General features: G+C 33.9%; 1 protein-coding gene across 1 annotated transcript in view; it reads left to right on the forward strand.

Moving 5' to 3' along the window:
* The first annotated feature begins 15718 nt into the window (after positions 1-15718).
* The window catches only part of LOC144437329 (uncharacterized), an 11294-nt gene continuing 8751 nt past the window's right edge, over positions 15719-18261 (forward strand). The window contains exons 1-3 of the mRNA XM_078126253.1: positions 15719-15764; positions 17107-17276; positions 17542-17681. Coding sequence (XP_077982379.1) covers positions 17159-17276; positions 17542-17681 — 258 coding nt within the window. The 5' untranslated portion in view covers positions 15719-15764; positions 17107-17158. The remainder of the gene's footprint in view (positions 15765-17106; positions 17277-17541; positions 17682-18261) is intronic.

Consider the following 18261-nt stretch of genomic DNA (forward strand, 5'->3'; position numbering starts at 1 on the left):
TAATGCTTTGTTAGGTCATACAGCCTACATGAGTGTTGACTCTATGGTTAGGTACAATAACTTACTCGTAATATCGTGCACCGTGAACACTATTACATCATCTGTGGACAAACGTATTTTTTTATGTCTTTTTTCATGATAAATCAAATCAAATTGATTTTTGGGTCCACACTCAAAAATCAGCTGCTGCAATGGCGATTACGATTTCAACCTGCTTCTGTACTGCCTATGGATTATAATATCGACCACTGATCATGATTAACATAGTCCAATTATTGGTATTTTAACAATTTTGATTGAATATGTTGTGGTTGTCTCATCGAAAAATCATACTCAAGTTACAAGTAGTACAGTGTTAACATGGTGACAGATTCTAAACCGAGTTTTCGCTAGCGCTCCGAAAAGTTGTCACTACACTACCTACAGATAATATTGACCACTTATGTCTTACAGATATGTCTTTTTAAAAGTAACTGACCAATTTTAAGTGAGAGAAAGCCCCCGGTTACAGATTTAAGATGTAGAAATAGGTAAAAAAAACAAAACAACAACAACACGTAAACGAAATATTAGATCGAGTAATTGTCGAAGACTCGATGTACACATAGATCCAAAGGAAAAAATGTTTCGTCCTATTGAAAGCTTCAGATAGCGTTACAGCACAGTTCAGGTAACTGTTCTCTCGATATGTTTTATACAATTATGCAGAATCCAATATATAAGAAACTTTACATGCTACAGGGGAGGCCCCTCCCACACCCTCCCCACTAGCTATCATGGGGGATGCTTTTTCTGTCCAGAGACAAGATTGCAAGATAAACCCCTGCTGACTAAGTATTGCCAAGTACAGTCCTGTGCGAGACCATTTTCGCAAAGCTCATATATATTTATAAAGAAATTTATCATTGTTACGTAGGACGCTGAAGCTGACTTCCACTACTGTACCATACTGTACATCTCTGAAGTGGAGCGGGGGAGGGGGGGGGGGTACTGTATAATTACACGTTAAAATATGTGTCGCTGGGAGGGGGGCCTACGAAAATCTTGGGTTCATTTCGGTGGGGGGGGGGGGGCATGAAACTAACTAATAGCACAGTCTAGTGTATAGTTAAGCAGCCACTAGAAACATCGTGTTAGCAACATTTATATGACTAAATTCTATTTTCTGTCAGGTTGACATAAATCACCATTGATCTGAGTATACTGTCCTTTATATTAATAGGGGGGCGTTCACATGCAGCATTTATATGAGAATTTAGCTTTTATGATTTATTCATCCCCTTATCATATTGGAGCGTTTTAAATTAATTCAAGATTTATTCGCTCTGGCTATTAACTGTGTTTATACTCTATGTTAGAATTGAAGACTGACATCACCTGTCCATAACCCAAGGAATTTAATTTAATAATGTACCGCAATTACCATTTGTACTTAGTTTGTGATAAATCGCACATCTCTTTATGAAGTCCCGATTAATCACTTGTACATGCCAATGAATTTATAAATTATGAGCACTTTTGTCTTTACTTGGACGAATTTTACAGATTAATTTAATGACGATATATAGATAGGTGGATAGTATTTAACATATGATATTAAGATTTAGTATTATGTATTAGGTGTAGGAAGTGTTATGCTCTCGAAAGTAGGTCAGACAGTAGCTGTGGTATTTTTATATTCAACTAATTCCATTCTGTTATTTGGATTATAGAAGTCTTAGTGTATCATGCAACGACAAGAGTTAAACATTTCACAATCATCTCAAATAGACTGTACAATGTCATACTACACTACACTACACTACACTACACTACACTACACTACACTACACTACACTACATTCCACTACACTACACTACACTACACTACACTGCATTGCAATGCTCTGCAATGCACTACACTACACTACACTACACTACACTACACTACACTACACTACACTACACTACACTGCACTGCACTGCACTGCAATGCAATGCACTACACTACACTACACTACACTACACTACACTACACTACACTACACTACACTACACTACACTGCACTATACTGCACTATACTATGCTATACTAAACTAAACTAAACTAAACTAAACTAGATCAAACAAAATACAGATAGGATATGTACTGCGTATTTTTCTTTCATTCTCTGACCCTAACCCTAACCCTAATCTGTTGAGATTGTTCCATTAGTTGGCATTAAGGTTCAGTTATAACTGAAATTAATTAGGTGAAATTTCTGTAGGCAGAGTTCCAATATTACCGAAATGACATTGATCATAGCAATCGCTGTGTATTTTAAGCTCTTCTCGTAGCCTAATAAATCTTGTTGTCGATAGATTTTCCTTTAGAGTATGCTTGTTATCGAAAAACAAGTTCAGAGATCATCTAATTAAAGGAACCTGCCACTCCAGGAAATAAAGACATTGTCATAAACTTTGGGGTTTGAAGAGTCACGTCATGATTTTACATTATTTACCTTCATTCAGAGAAACACGTGGAACTCATTTGTGGATTTCTGCTGTGGGTAAATATCATTGATTATAAAAATGGCTCAGTAAAAGTACAAGCCTAACATCAAGCTGTATAGGACGCGTACATTTTTTCATCAATTTGAACCAAGGCATTCTTAAGATGTTGCAGAATTACAAAAGATTATCAATTATGCAAATGACTTATTAATATTCATATTTACCAACGGTTCTTACCATTCCCGTGAGGGAGATAGGTGTCGTCATGTTTCAGTAGAAGCAGTTGTTTTTATTAGGTATTGTATCCACAAAGACACATTCATTTTAACAGACAGACAGACAGACAGACAGACAGACAGACAGACAGACAGACAGACAGACAGACAGACAGACAGACAGACAGACAGACAGACAGACAGACAGACAGACAGAACTATCAAATCACTTTCCCTTACGGATACTGAGGAATGATTAATTTTTTTGTTACATAAATAATTAAACTGAAGGTCCAATCATTGTTTACTTGCCTGTGTCTTTCTAACCATGTCAATTTCTATGATAATTTTGTTTGCGTTGGTTTGACAGAGGTATAACAAGTGTTAATGATGGTGGGAGGTAAAATGAATACAGAAGTGTACTGTAAGAGGCACAACAAGTGTTAATAATGGCGGGAGGTAAAATGTACATAGCAGTGTACAGTAAGAGGTATAACAAGTGGTAATGATGGTGGGAGGTAAAATGTACACAGAAGTGTACTGTAAGAGGTATAACAAGTGGCAATAATGGTGGGAGGTAAAATGTACACAGAAGTGTACTGTCAGCACAACGGTAAATGAATCGCAGAAATGATGGCATAAAGACTAACGACCAATCAAATGATGGCATAAAGACTGACGACCAATCAAATGATAGCATAAAGACTGACGACCAATCAAATGATGGCATAACGACTGACGACCAATCAAATGATGGCATAAAGACAATCAACGGTTATCAGTTCAATCTGTCTCTCTCCATTTAAAAGTTAAAGAAGACATTTTCATTCTTCGTGTGATGGGTGGAATTTAAGTACATGTGCATTTTGTTGTTAACAGTGACTCTATAAGTGACATTTGATGTGATTCGACACGGAGATTAGTTGATTGATTAATTCATTCATTGAAATTATATTTATATTGGAAATTACTTAGCAAAGAAGAATAGAACTATGTAAACATGTCCATTAATTACAAAATCGAGTTCTTATTATAAAGTGTGCATTTCAGTAAAGATGAAACTAAATTCTTGGACAGCACCTTTGAAACCTAAACATTGATTGGGTGAGTTATACAAATTCATAATTCATTTTTGTTAATAATTGAGTAACAAATGTTTCTTACTATCTCTTCACATTTTAGATAAAATCTAGGTCGCTAGAATTAATCAGCGGATCTCCAGCAATATATTTTGTAAGATTCATTAAAACAGATATTACGGTAAGAATCTATCGATTCTAGTCAAGAAGGAATGCAGTCAAAGTTGAATGAAAAATGTCCAACATTTGAGATATTTAATTGCATGGGATTTAATTATTTTGTCAACCCAGCCTTACTCTACCGTGAATGTAGCTAATGGCACAAGTAGCATGCGTTAACTTTCGAAGATGGCATTTGATTACGTGACGAAAATTGAACGCCCACAGATTTGGAAAATTAGATTTACGTGACAAATTTGGACATATATTGGATTTTAGAGTGGAGTAGACAGACTTCCCGAGAGAAGAGTATAGTGAAATATTGTGATGAAAACGATAAACGAAGCACAATAAATGAAATAAGAAACAAACCAGGGAAAAATTAAGTAGGGATAGTAGAACTGAAATAGGGGTAATTGAAGAAACGTACATTATTTTGATTAAAAAACCGAACTTCATATAAATAGAATTGATTGTAAATGAAATTAAGATTCCACATGTTGACTGAAGCATTGACTTCTGTTATCTACACCATGTGTCATTTATTATCAGTAGAATAATGGCTGTTGATGTATGAACATTCAACATGTTATAGTGTATGCTTGGGGTATGTAGAATACAGGGCTCGTACTAGCTTGAATGTCAGACGATAGTAGAATTACTAAATCTTTGCTTTAAGAAGACTAACAAATTCGATCAGTTCATAATTACCCACTTCAGTTTCAGTGTAGCACACATTTTATAAGTATAAATGTTCTCTTCATCTCCTGAGTTTCAATCTGAGCTTTTTAAGAGGTTACAATCAAAAGATGAAATAAGCCGAACACAAGAACTGATCAAAATACATAATTACACGTTTTTATGCTACAAAAAGGAGACGTGATAGGATCAGAATGTTTTGAAATGAGCAACCAACCTGAGGCCATGATTGTAGTTTTTTTATTCAATCCGTGACGTGGTGATTGATCAGTTCTACAACTAACGATCTACGACTGTATTTGAACGTAACAATCGGATTTGCAGCTGTATATATATACTTTTCAATTATTGATTGTTGTTACTGATTGTAATAACAATTTTCTATCCACAAAGGTGTTGGTCAAATGTTTTTGATTCATTGCTTTAGTGTAATTACAACATATATCAAAGGTACCTAGATAATTTTGATAAATATGTTACCATGACAGCACAAATAAATATTTTCTCTACCTAAGTGGTAGGGATGTTATGTAAGACAGAGTGTAAAACTAATGAAATGGGCATAAAATGTGATTGCTGTAAGTTTTTTTCATTTCGTGCTGAATATGGATTTAGATGTAGACAAATGGAAAAAGCTAATAATATTTGTTATTCTTATTTGATAAAAGGGTGACAGTTTTCTGTTAAAGTTTCTTATTTGATAAAAGAGTGACAGTTTTCTGTTATAGTTTCTTATTTGATAAAAGAGTGACAGTTTTCTGTTATAGTTTCTTATTTGATAAAAGAGTGACAGTTTTTGTGTTATAGTTTCTTATTTGATAAAAGAGTGACAGTTTTTGTGTTATAGTTTCTTATTTGATAAAATAGTGAGTTTTCTGTTATAGTTTCTTATTTGATAAAAGAGTGACAGTTTTCTGTTATAGTTTCTTATTTGATAAAAGAGTGACAGTTTTTGTGTTATAGTTTCTTATTTGATAAAAGAGTGACAGTTTTCTGTTATAGTTTCTTATTTGATAAAAGAGTGACAGTTTTTGTGTTATAGTTTCTTATTTGATAAAAGAGTGACAGTTTTTGTGTTATAGTTTCTTATTTGATAAAAGAGTGACAGTTTTCTGTTATAGTTTCTTATTTGATAAAAGAGTGACAGTTTTTGTTATAGTTTCTTATTTGATAAAAGAGTGACAGTTTTTGTGTTATAGTTTCTTATTTGATAAAAGAGTGACAGTTTTTGTGTTATAGTTTCTTATTTGATAAAAGAGTGACAGTTTTTGTGTTATAGTTTCTTATTTGATAAAAGAGTGACAGTTTTCTGTTATAGTTTCTTATTTGATAAAAGAGTGACAGTTTTCTGGTATAGTTTCTTATTTGATAAAAGAGTGACAGATTTCTGGTATATTTTCTTATTTGATAAAAGAGTGACAGTTTTCTGGTATATTTTCTTATTTGATAAAAGAGTGACAGTTTTCTGGTATATTTTCTTATTTGATAAAAGAGTGACAGTTTTCTGGTATAGTTTCTTATTTGATAAAAGAGTGACAGTTTTCTGGTATAGTTTCTTATTTGATAAAAGAGTGACAGATTTCTGGTATATTTTCTTATTTGATAAAAGAGTGACAGATTTCTGGTATATTTTCTTATTTGATAAAAGAGTGACAGTTTTCTGGTATATTTTCTTATTTGATAAAAGAGTGACAGTTTTCTGGTATAGTTTCTTATTTGATAAAAGAGTGACAGTTTTCTGGTATAGTTTCTTATTTGATAAAAAAGTGACAGTTTTCTGGTATAGTTTCTTATTTGATAAAAGAGTGACAGTTTTCTGTTATAGTTTCTTATTTGATAAAAGAGTGACAGTTTTTGTGTTATAGTTTCTTATTTGATAAAAGAGTGACAGTTTTCTGGTATAGTTTCTTATTTGATAAAAGAGTGACAGTTTTCTGTTATAGTTTCTTATTTGATAAAAGAGTGACAGTTTTCTGTTATAGTTTCTTATTTGATAAAAGAGTGACAGTTTTCTGGTATAGTTTCTTATTTGATAAAGGAGTGACAATTTTCTGGTATAGTTTCTTATTTGATAAAAGAGTGACAGTTTTCTGGTATAGTTTCTTATTTGATAAAGGAGTGACAGTTTTCTGGTATAGTTTCTTATTTGATAAAAGAGTGACAGATCTCTGGTATAGTTTCTTATTTGATAAAAGAGTGACAGTTTTCTGGTATAGTTTCTTATTTGATAAAATAGTGACAGTTTTTGTGTTATAGTTTCTTATTTGATAAAAGAGTGACAGTTTTTGTGTTATAGTTTCTTATTTGATAAAAGAGTGACAGTTTCTGGTATAGTTTCTTATTTGATAAAAGAGTGACAGTTTTTGTGTTATAGTTTCTTATTTGATAAAAGAGTGACAGTTTTTGTGTTATAGTTTCTTATTTGATAAAAGAGTGACAGTTTTCTGTTATAGTTTCTTATTTGATAAAAGAGTGACAGTTTTTGTGTTATAGTTTCTTATTTGATAAAAGAGTGACAGTTTTTGTGTTATAGTTTCTTATTTGATAAAAGAGTGACAGTTTTTGTGTTATAGTTTCTTATTTGATAAAAGAGTGACAGTTTTTGTGTTATAGTTTCTTATTTGATAAAAGAGTGACAGTTTTCTGTTATAGTTTCTTATTTGATAAAAGAGTGACAGTTTTCTGGTATAGTTTCTTATTTGATAAAAGAGTGACAGATTTCTGGTATATTTTCTTATTTGATAAAAGAGTGACAGTTTTCTGGTATATTTTCTTATTTGATAAAAGAGTGACAGTTTTCTGGTATATTTTCTTATTTGATAAAAGAGTGACAGTTTTCTGGTATAGTTTCTTATTTGATAAAAGAGTGACAGTTTTCTGGTATAGTTTCTTATTTGATAAAAGAGTGACAGATTTCTGGTATATTTTCTTATTTGATAAAAGAGTGACAGATTTCTGGTATATTTTCTTATTTGATAAAAGAGTGACAGTTTTCTGGTATATTTTCTTATTTGATAAAAGAGTGACAGTTTTCTGGTATAGTTTCTTATTTGATAAAAGAGTGACAGTTTTCTGGTATAGTTTCTTATTTGATAAAAAAGTGACAGTTTTCTGGTATAGTTTCTTATTTGATAAAAGAGTGACAGATTTCTGGTATATTTTCTTATTTGATAAAAGAGTGACAGATTTCTGGTATATTTTCTTATTTGATAAAAGAGTGACAGTTTTCTGGTATAGTTTCTTATTTGATAAAAGAGTGACAGTTTTTGTGTTATAGTTTCTTATTTGATAAAAGAGTGACAGTTTTCTGGTATAGTTTCTTATTTGATAAAAGAGTGACAGTTTTCTGGTATAGTTTCTTATTTGATAAAAGAGTGACAGATTTCTGGTATATTTTCTTATTTGATAAAAGAGTGACAGTTTTCTGTTATAGTTTCTTATTTGATAAAAGAGTGACAGTTTTTGTGTTATAGTTTCTTATTTGATAAAAGAGTGACAGTTTTCTGGTATAGTTTCTTATTTGATAAAAGAGTGACAGTTTTCTGTTATAGTTTCTTATTTGATAAAAGAGTGACAGTTTTCTGTTATAGTTTCTTATTTGATAAAAGAGTGACAGTTTTCTGGTATAGTTTCTTATTTGATAAAATAGTGACAGTTTTTGTGTTATAGTTTCTTATTTGATAAAAGAGTGACAGTTTTTGTGTTATAGTTTCTTATTTGATAAAAGAGTGAGTTTTCTGGTATAGTTTCTTATTTGATAAAATAGTGACAGTTTTTGTGTTATAGTTTCTTATTTGATAAAATAGTGACAGTTTTCTGGTATAGTTTCTTATTTGATAAAAGAGTAACAGTTTTTGTGTTATAGTTTCTTATTTGATAAAAGAGTGAGTTTTCTGGTATAGTTTCTTATTTGATAAAATAGTGACAGTTTTCTGGTATAGTTTCTTATTTGATAAAAGAGTGACAGTTTTTGTGTTATAGTTTCTTATTTGATAAAAGAGTGACAGTTTTCTGGTATAGTTTCTTATTTGATAAAAGAGTGAGTTTTTTGTTAAAGTTTCGAATTTAGATTTTGTTAAGCACGATTTCCAAACACAACAAATATGAAGCAATTGGTTTTCTTTACTACCATTCTTTGTTCCAGCTTTTCTGTTGAGACTCTGAAAAGAATAAATGTCACGTGACTTAGAAGGAATATCGTGGTTTAAATAGTTGAGTACCCAGATAGACACTTGTCCACAACAACGTAATAGTATTAATCAATATATTTTCCAAATATTACATGTAAATAAAAAGGTCGTTGCATATTCAGAGAAGATTTCCTAAATTGACAAGAAAAACAGTCACAGAGTAATGTTCTCTTTCGGACTGCGGATTGAATATATGAACGAAGAAATTAGCTTTGTTTTCTGACTCAAAGTAGTCTTGTCGATATTAAACCTACAACTTCATTTCCGGAAGAAACGTGACTGGATAATCATTTTCACAATTACCTTTATTTTGTCCACGGTAACCAAGGTAACACGAATTGGTAGAATGGTGAACGGTAGCAATGACGTCATAATTAATCCATCTCTTAAGTACAATCTTACAATTTTAATAATTTGGTCTTTTTAGACATAATTACCTCGACTAATTAAACCACACATTGGATCATGTTATGTGATAATAGAATTTCATTGATATCAAATTGTCTACGTGTTATTAATGCTTTAGGGCATATACACTGTGTATAATTAGAACTACAAAGATTCCCTTGTGATATGCCTGGCTATGATATGACGTTGTTATCTCTCAGACCGAAGTTTTAGTGTTCAGTGTATCAATGCCCACTATAACTGTAGGCTGAAGACGTAAATTCCTATTGTGCGACTGCATATAGGAATTCATCCTATCGCTTAGAATTTACATTCCCTACACGTGTTTTCTTATCCCCACACCAAGAAATACTGGCTCATCTCCCCCCCCCCCCATGTACTTCAAATGTTGATTCCATGAAATGCTGATTGCCATTTTTTCGAATTGAACACTAAAATCTATGTGCGTGTAATGACTATGTTGAAATGTCAGCAGTTTAAACAACTATTTTGTTTACAGAATATTGAAACGATGAGAATGTTTGCTGCCGTTGGACGTATCATATACGTTCCTCCCTAGAGTTGTCAGTAACCACACCGAGTATTGCTCTCCTATCTGGTCTCTACTTCGAAGTTATCGAGTTTCATTCATAGTAAACTGGAGAGAGTTTCTCAGTTTAACAGAAATCGATGAATTACTATCTATACATTCGTTCATGAGGAAAGTGTATCATAAACTTTGTCAAGAATTCCATCTACACGACTTCTGTTTCTCCTCAAAATTGTACATTCACATTTGTATCTGACATAGTTTCAAACGACAATTTTAACGTGCCTTCTGTAATCTCCGTCGAAATAAAAGAAAAAAAAAACTAATTTTAAATATCCTTTTTTATCCAGGACTCGTCGTTTTTGATAAGCAATTTTCAGCATCTTGATGTGTTTGGCAATATAAATGTACTTAGGAGTCTTTTAGTCACTTGTTTTAAGATCCCCTTTTAGCAATGTTTTTAATTCCCTGTTTTGTTTGTATTTATTGTTGCATTCCGTTTTTGACAGTTTATACGTTATCTATTTAACGAACCTGTAACCGGGGTAACCTGTTGGTTCCTGAATGGATAGATAACAAACAAACAAATAAATAAATAAATAAATAAATAAATAAATAAAATTATTATATTCCACCTACCGCTGTGTTTTGAAATAGACAAGCTGGCCTTTAGGTTCCTGTGAAGTTTATAAGCAACATGGAAAAATCCAATAGATAACAAGGCACTCCATGAGATAAAGATGGCCGAGCATACTACTAATAAGACTTTCATCTCTGCAAAGGCTGTAACGATCATATCAGCGGTCAAAACAAGAGAAAAGTGGACAAATATAACAGGAACCAATGTTGAACATTTTTGAAACCTTGGTGGTCCGAGAGACATTTTCGTAGTGTCTTGGAGAACCATGAGTAAGGTGCTAATTGACGAAGTAAGTGCAGGAAAGCCAATAGACCACAGTATCCTGGATATCTCCATGGGTAGTGAGTCGTAGGATCCATAGGGATTTATTGCAAAGGACAAACAACGTGTTACACACATCAACATCGTTATAAATGAAAGACTAAGTGATAATGCACGTTTACCACGTCTCTGCTTATTTTTCAAATGTTGTATAAAACAAAATAGAGAATACAGTGTTAGGATTCCAAAAACAATAGCAAAACCGTAGACATGAATTTCCCATGCACAATTCCATTTTGTAAAAGCGGCAGGCCAATTTGGACCTGGCTCTGGCCAACTTTCACCTTCTGGTTCAGGTTCATTCTCGGCTGTCGTGTTATTGATATTTTTCAGCTTTGATTCCGCCTCGGTTTCTGGTTCAGATTCGGAAATAGCTTCTGCTTCGGCACTGATTTCAGCCAGTCTATCTGTGAGAAACGTCTTCATGATTATTGACGAAGTTGCCTCTAGTCCTTTCCTTGTGTACTGTATCCATACAGTGGGAAACTCTCTTCACACTTAGAATACTGGCATGTAGTCAGTACAGCAAATATACAGAGCATTAAAATTGAACAAGTCCTCACACTTGGATTATTTCATAAATTGTAACCAATAACACGTCAGAGTAGATGAAAGCATTGACCCTGGAGTGAGGGTACATGATCGAAGTAAGGCAAACGTAGAATAAATCGAACAAAATATCAGATCCTATTTAGTATGCTAATGTAATTATAACCTTGTCTCATTATGAATGCACATATGTTCCATCGTTAACACATTTGTTGCACAGTCACCTGTGAGCTAATATTCTATTCCAGGATGATAATATTCTAGTCTATGATTATCATAATACAAAATAATGACGTTATTATACGTATTTACGATATTCAAAAACTACCGTTACCGGTAACAATCACCGGTAACAATCACCGGTAACGATGTTTTTTGAACATCGTAAATACATATAATAACGTCATTATTTTGTATTATGATAATCATAGACTAGAATAATAGCATCCTGGAATGGAATAATTGTTATCTACTGATTGACACAGAGTTTCATTTATTATGCAAAATAAGGCGTTGAAAACAAGGACGTTGGAATATTCATATGTAATAAGTTATAGAGATTATAACAAAGATATCGCCAATGCCAATAAGCAGACAACCGAGTTTTTTTAAATGGGGAGGGGGAGGACCCGAGGGGGGGGGGAGTCCCATGAAAAAACACTTAGCCATTGGATATTTGATTTATATTTCTGGAATTTTTAAAAGATAAACGTGTTTCTTTACAGTGTGATTAGCGATAGAGAGAGAGAGGGGGAGAGAGAGAGAGAGAGAGAGAGAGAGAGAGAGAGAGAGAGAGAGAGAGAGAGAGAGAGAGCGAGAGAGAGAGAGAGAGGGAGACAGACAGACAGACAGACAGAGAGGGAGACAGACAGACAGGCAGACAGACAGACAGACAGACAGACAGACAGACAGACAAACAGACAGACAGACAGACAGACAGACAGACAGACTGGGAGAGAGAGAGAGAGAGAGAGAGAGAGAGAGAGAGAGAGAGAGAGGGAGGGAAGGAGAGGGGGTATTATCACCACGTACATTAGAACCACTGGAAGTCGAGTATTATGACGTAAAATAATAATACATGTAGTAAAAACTATGTCTATTTCATTTCACAAAGTCGTATTTAAGGATTGACATTTTAATCATATCCAATATCACTTCAGTTCAACAATCATAGTGTCTGTATTGAATCAAATGTGAATAGATCACGTGATTCAGAAATCAAATTACGTCACTGTAAAGATAAGTGAATCTTATAATGATATATGTTACTACAAGAGTCAATCATTTGTCAACTTAATACTAGATTTGTTAAATACAAATATATAGGCTCACCTACGTGACAAATTTGGACATATATTGGATTTTAGAGTGGAGTAGACAGACTTCCCGAGAGATGAGTATAGTGAAATATTGTAATGAAAAAGATAAACGAAGCACAATAAATGAAATAAGAAACAAACCAGGGAAAATTAAGTAGGGATAGTAGAACTGAAATAGGAGTAATTGAAGAAGCGTACATTATTTTGATTAAAAACCCGAACTTCATATAAATAGAATTGATTGTAAATTAAATGAAATTACCGGATTCCACGTGTTGACTGAAGTGTTGATTTCTCTTATCTACACCATGTGTTATTTATTATCAGTAGAATAATGGCTGTTGATATGTGAACATTCAACATGTTATATAGTGTATGCTTGGGGTGTGTAGAATACAGGGCTCGTACTAGCTTGAATGTCAGACGATAGTAGAATTACTAAATCTAATTAATTCGATAAATTCATAATTACCCACTTCAGATAGATTTGTTACATACTCTAAGCTACAAATAAACTACAATTCAAAAAGTTCTACTCTCTACTATAACAAAAAACCCAGAGTCCTTACAGAAGTACAAGCGATAAGGCTAATGAAATCAAGAGCAAAGAAGTTACATAACTGTAAAGTATATAAACGAAAACTACACCGGCATCAGGGTGGGAGCGAAACTCAGTTTCATACAGCAATAATAAAGCAGCTTGCAAAGCTGGCGTGGCTAGCAGCAGAATAATATTAAATTTAAAAGTAAGTTTATAAGCCAACTCTGGTTATTAAGTAAAGTAGATAATCCTAAATCCTCAAAACTCATTGGTTAACTAGCCAGTACCCATGAGGCCTTTCTGCCCAGGATTTAAAACCAGTTAAAATTAAGTCTGTCATCAACATATTATACATTGTGTAAATATGTGTCATGTAATAGTTCTCGAGTCCATCCCCGTTTCCTGAAATGAGAGCTGGTAACAGCTGAGACCCGATTTTATTACACAGACACATAAAGTGCTTACAGGGTTAGTAGTCTCCAATTCTGAAGAGTTGTACGTTATATATCAGTCACGTGACGGCAAAATGTTCTGGTGACGCAAGCATTGAAGTCTGGACGTCGGGATTTAACGTGCTTACTTGCACCTAATGTGGAGATATCACTTTACACCATATGTTTTATAATTTAGTTTTTAAGTGATCTAAAAGTATTCACTAATGTTTAGAATTGATAGCATCAATTCAATTATCCTCTATTAATTACCGTGATTTCTCAATCGCCAATAATCAGACAGCGTTATATACCAACACATTCTAACTTATCGTTCCTGGACATAATCACCATTGCTGTTTTCCACCAACGAAATTAAAAATATAGATATTATGACATGTTTTTACTGTTTGCCTTTTGAAATGAAACTTTAGACAACCATGAATACTTTCATGATAATTATTACCTATTTGCAGACATACCAAAGAGGAGCTATGTCAGATAATATTTCTGAATTGGCCTCGTTTTGGTATTGTCCATTTTACATACTCAATATTGTCAAATACAATACGTAGACCATGAAGTAAACATTTTCAAAGGTTAAATAAAAGTTACAAATAAGTAACAAATGATTATGTAGTTCCAGTACCACAACATAATGTTTTGTTGAACAGTCATTTTCTCAATACACACATTTTCAAATGCGACGGTACGTGCGCTTGTGCTTCCGGAAGAGGGCGCTGTTTCACAATACCACTATCACACTATCAAACGTAACTCGTGTACGAACAGTTCTGTTTTTCTATTTAGCATATTGTACAGTTACGTACTTGAATTTTTTCCTCTCTATTTGTTTGTCAGGGTCACATATTTGACTTGTTCAAAACTATTTATGTGATCCTCACCAGATGTATTTTCCTGATAAAACTTCTTCTTTGAAATGTACATATTTTTAGTTTTATCTTTTGTATCTGGTGAATAGCAATTGAAATAGAATATTGTACTAAACTTTCAAGATTTATCAGGAAACAGACACTGAATGATCGTGACTTTTGTAAACTAAACAAGACCGATGGGTTTATTCCTTATGCATAATTTGTTCTGTAACTAGGGTTGATAAGATTACATGACGGGAAAATTTGTTTGTAACATAGCAATGAACAAAACAGATTAGCTACCAAGATTGTGTCTTTATAGACTGTCTTCAGCTCCCATCATCCAGTTTTCGATGTCTGTCTGTCTGTCTGTCTGTCTGTCTGTCTGTCTGTCTGTCTGTCTGTCTGTCTGTCTGTCGCTGTCTCTGTCTCTCTGTCTCTCTCTAGCTCTCTGTCTCTCTCTAGCTCTCTCTCTAGCTCTCTCTCTCTCTCTCTCTCTCTCTAACTCTCTCTCTCTCTCCCCCCCCCTCGCGCGCTATATTGTATATTTCGGTAGGACGATACTATAAATAATTTCCAATGCCCCCCTGGCCCTCCACCTTGTAATTACTGAAGGCTCCCTTATATGTTAGCGTCTGTGACCTCGGTTGACCCGTATGGTTGTCAAACACTGTCAGTTACTTAATTCTAATGCCCTAACACGGTGCTCAAATCGTATGTTACCATAATTGAGTGATAGTATGTCTTATCAACAAAATAAACATATTCAAAGCTTGGTTTTAAGGGGAAAAAACTTCTCACTGACTCGACGACTGTCAGGACAATATCGGACGTAAACCGATATGACCTGCATGTGTGACAATGGAAGCAATGGTGACTTCAGTACCTATATTACTCATTCATATGAAAAGTAAGATTCTATGCTGTGTTGGACTACGTAACTTGACTATGTAACTTTATACATGGTTAGTGATACTTCTATGCTTTATTTAAGGTGGAAATCGTACAAGTGATCCCTTTGAAGAAATCAATATCAAGCAATTTCTTTCAATCTGAACCAAGTTTCAACGTTTGCCTTTAAAATTGAGTCTCAAAATGTTCGCTTTACAAAAGAACAAGCCATCCATTTATAACAGCACAGATACATATTCTATATATATACCACTATGCTAATGTACAATGAGATCGTTGCCATTGGAAACGACACGCTCTAATTCACCAGACGTCACTATTCAATACACACATTTTATTTGTGCCTCGGTTGCTATAGAGACACATAATTAGCATATCATGGCGATGTGACAGAGGTGAACTTGTCCTTTCTGGTAGAATAGAAGGTAAGTCTTCACCTTAGTGTCGATCTATATCAATGCCCTGTACGTGTTTTAGGCTTTCACTGAGCAGTAACCTTCACAGTGTATCACATACTTTAGACGGTAAAGGTAGCAGACACACAGTACTCACAATACAGGTGTCTGAAAAAATACTGTTCACGCCGTATAAAGCTGAATTACTATCATTTCTAGTATTCATCATATATTATTAAACTATCGCTTTAATATTAATATTAATTCAAACATGACTTGTAAAATGTCTACAGCGTGAAATTTGGAGATTTACCGACGGTGAAAGGACATCGTTTCAGTGTCCATTTAATATCTTTACAAATAGTCACATTGTGTGTTTCCATCAGTCAGAGAAAATACCAATATTATAAAACGATATTACAATATGCCCTGACTGCCACCATGAAAGGCGTCGATTGCTGCGTAAACAAGCAGCCATTATTTAAACACATATTTCATGTCATTTCTTCAGAGTGTCTATCTCCATGATGTCTGGATACTTTCTCCCTTTCAGCAATTTATAGTATCGCCATGTTTGATTGACCTATTTAAAATGACGAATTGAATATCCAAGGTCATGCATGTCATATGTGTTTACAATCTATGTATATGACTTGTTATTGATTACAACTCTAGAACACTATATTTGTTCTGATTAAACCTATCAGGTTTTTTCTTTATGTGGTATTCAACTGTAGTCGTACAGTTTTCGAAAAGTAGACTGAAAATGTAGAATTAACTAACGAATAATCATGAATAGGGCGTTTTGCGAATATGACAAGCACACTGACTTCAAGTAGCAAACCAAACGAAACATTCAATCACCATTGTACGTTCGTTGAGATTGGAAGGATGATAAGTGTATGAACAGCTAGCTACCACCTATGGCAAATTATTCAAAACGTTAACTTTGGAAAAAAGAAAGAAAGGTGGAAGATGCAACGTTGGTAAACTTGGACAATTCTTAATAATTGCTTGGAAAAGTGTATTTTCAGTTTATGTCTACAAAGTTCAATTTCGCTAATGTGTTTAAGTTCTTTTGGTAATTTTGGTGAATTGTAATTAGTTTTATACAAACGCTTCTCCCTATAAATCTGCCAATTATGCATATTCTCATCACATCATCTCCTATGTCACTCCTCCTATACCCTTCCCTGTCTGTTTTCCCCTCTGTCCACCTGTCTATTTACCCGTGTGCTTTTCGTCTGCATATACCGTCTTTTTTGTCTATGTCTGTCTCTGTTTCGTTCAGGGTCCAAAAATTCGACCCTATTGAGAGGCCTATATAGATATAGATTATTACATTACGTTATAAAGTGGATTTTCTTTATAGCTTAGGAAGTTCGTCTTGTCATCTGGCGAGCGTTCAACTTCGATCAAGTGTAATGGAGAAGGCGAAGACTGTGCTTTTTGTTGGTGTTGTATTAGCGTTGATGGAGGGCGCTATTTCTCGAGAACATCATCGTAATGATGATGATGAACATGTTATTTCTCATGATTTAGGTGAGTATCTCAAACCTACCACATACAAATTTTGATACACGTAGATAAGTATATGGACAACTTTTGCAAAGGTAAAGGGGAGGCAAAATATACTCTTCACAACAGCCTGATCCAAATACTTCTGGAATGGTAACAGAAATACAGAATGTACCATTGATCATTGACTGATTAAAAGGAGAGATCAACAAAGTACAATAACAGTATAATTATCTCTCGATACACCTATATACTTCTTTTTCAAACAAAAGCTCTTTCCTGGTTACAGATAAAAGAGAACTTGGAGACTGTGGAGGGTCTTTTTATGCAGATACAGGAACACTAGCTTCACCTGGTTATCCTAGTTACTATAGCGACTCACAACACTGTTCCTATTACATTACTACTGCAAGTGGCTTGCCTATCATGGTAAGGGTAATATATAGACTCTCTCACAGTCCTCAGAGCTTCGCATCGCTAAAACTTTAAAAGGCCTAGGGCTGTTTTGTATGTACCAATATCTACTGCATAATTGTACTCGAATATCCATGTACTGTGGGCCCTCATCGACTACACAGGGCTAATATGTTGGCGTGTTAATGCAATGTCATATGGAAGATGTGTAGCAAGTTTCAATATAATTGATGAATTAGTTTTTGAGATATCTTGTCCACAGACAGACAAACACACATATATATATAGACAGACAGACAGACAGATTGACAGATTGACAAAAGCATAACATTACCTCCCCTTACGGGTGGAAAAAACATTGTGTAAATGACTCGTTAATAATGATCAATCAATCAAAACCTAATCAGTTCTTGTCATTACCATTATGAAAGATTTACAGCAAGTTTCATAAGAATCGATGAAGTTGTTTTTTAGATATCACATCCACAGACAGACAGACAGACAGACAGACAGACAGACAGACAGACAGACAGACAGACAGCCAGCCAGACAGCCAATAGTATAATATAGTCTTCCCTAACGGAAGGTAAAAATC

This window comes from Glandiceps talaboti, chromosome 7 (genome assembly GCF_964340395.1).
Source record: "Glandiceps talaboti chromosome 7, keGlaTala1.1, whole genome shotgun sequence".
Taxonomy (NCBI): domain Eukaryota; kingdom Metazoa; phylum Hemichordata; class Enteropneusta; family Spengelidae; genus Glandiceps; species Glandiceps talaboti.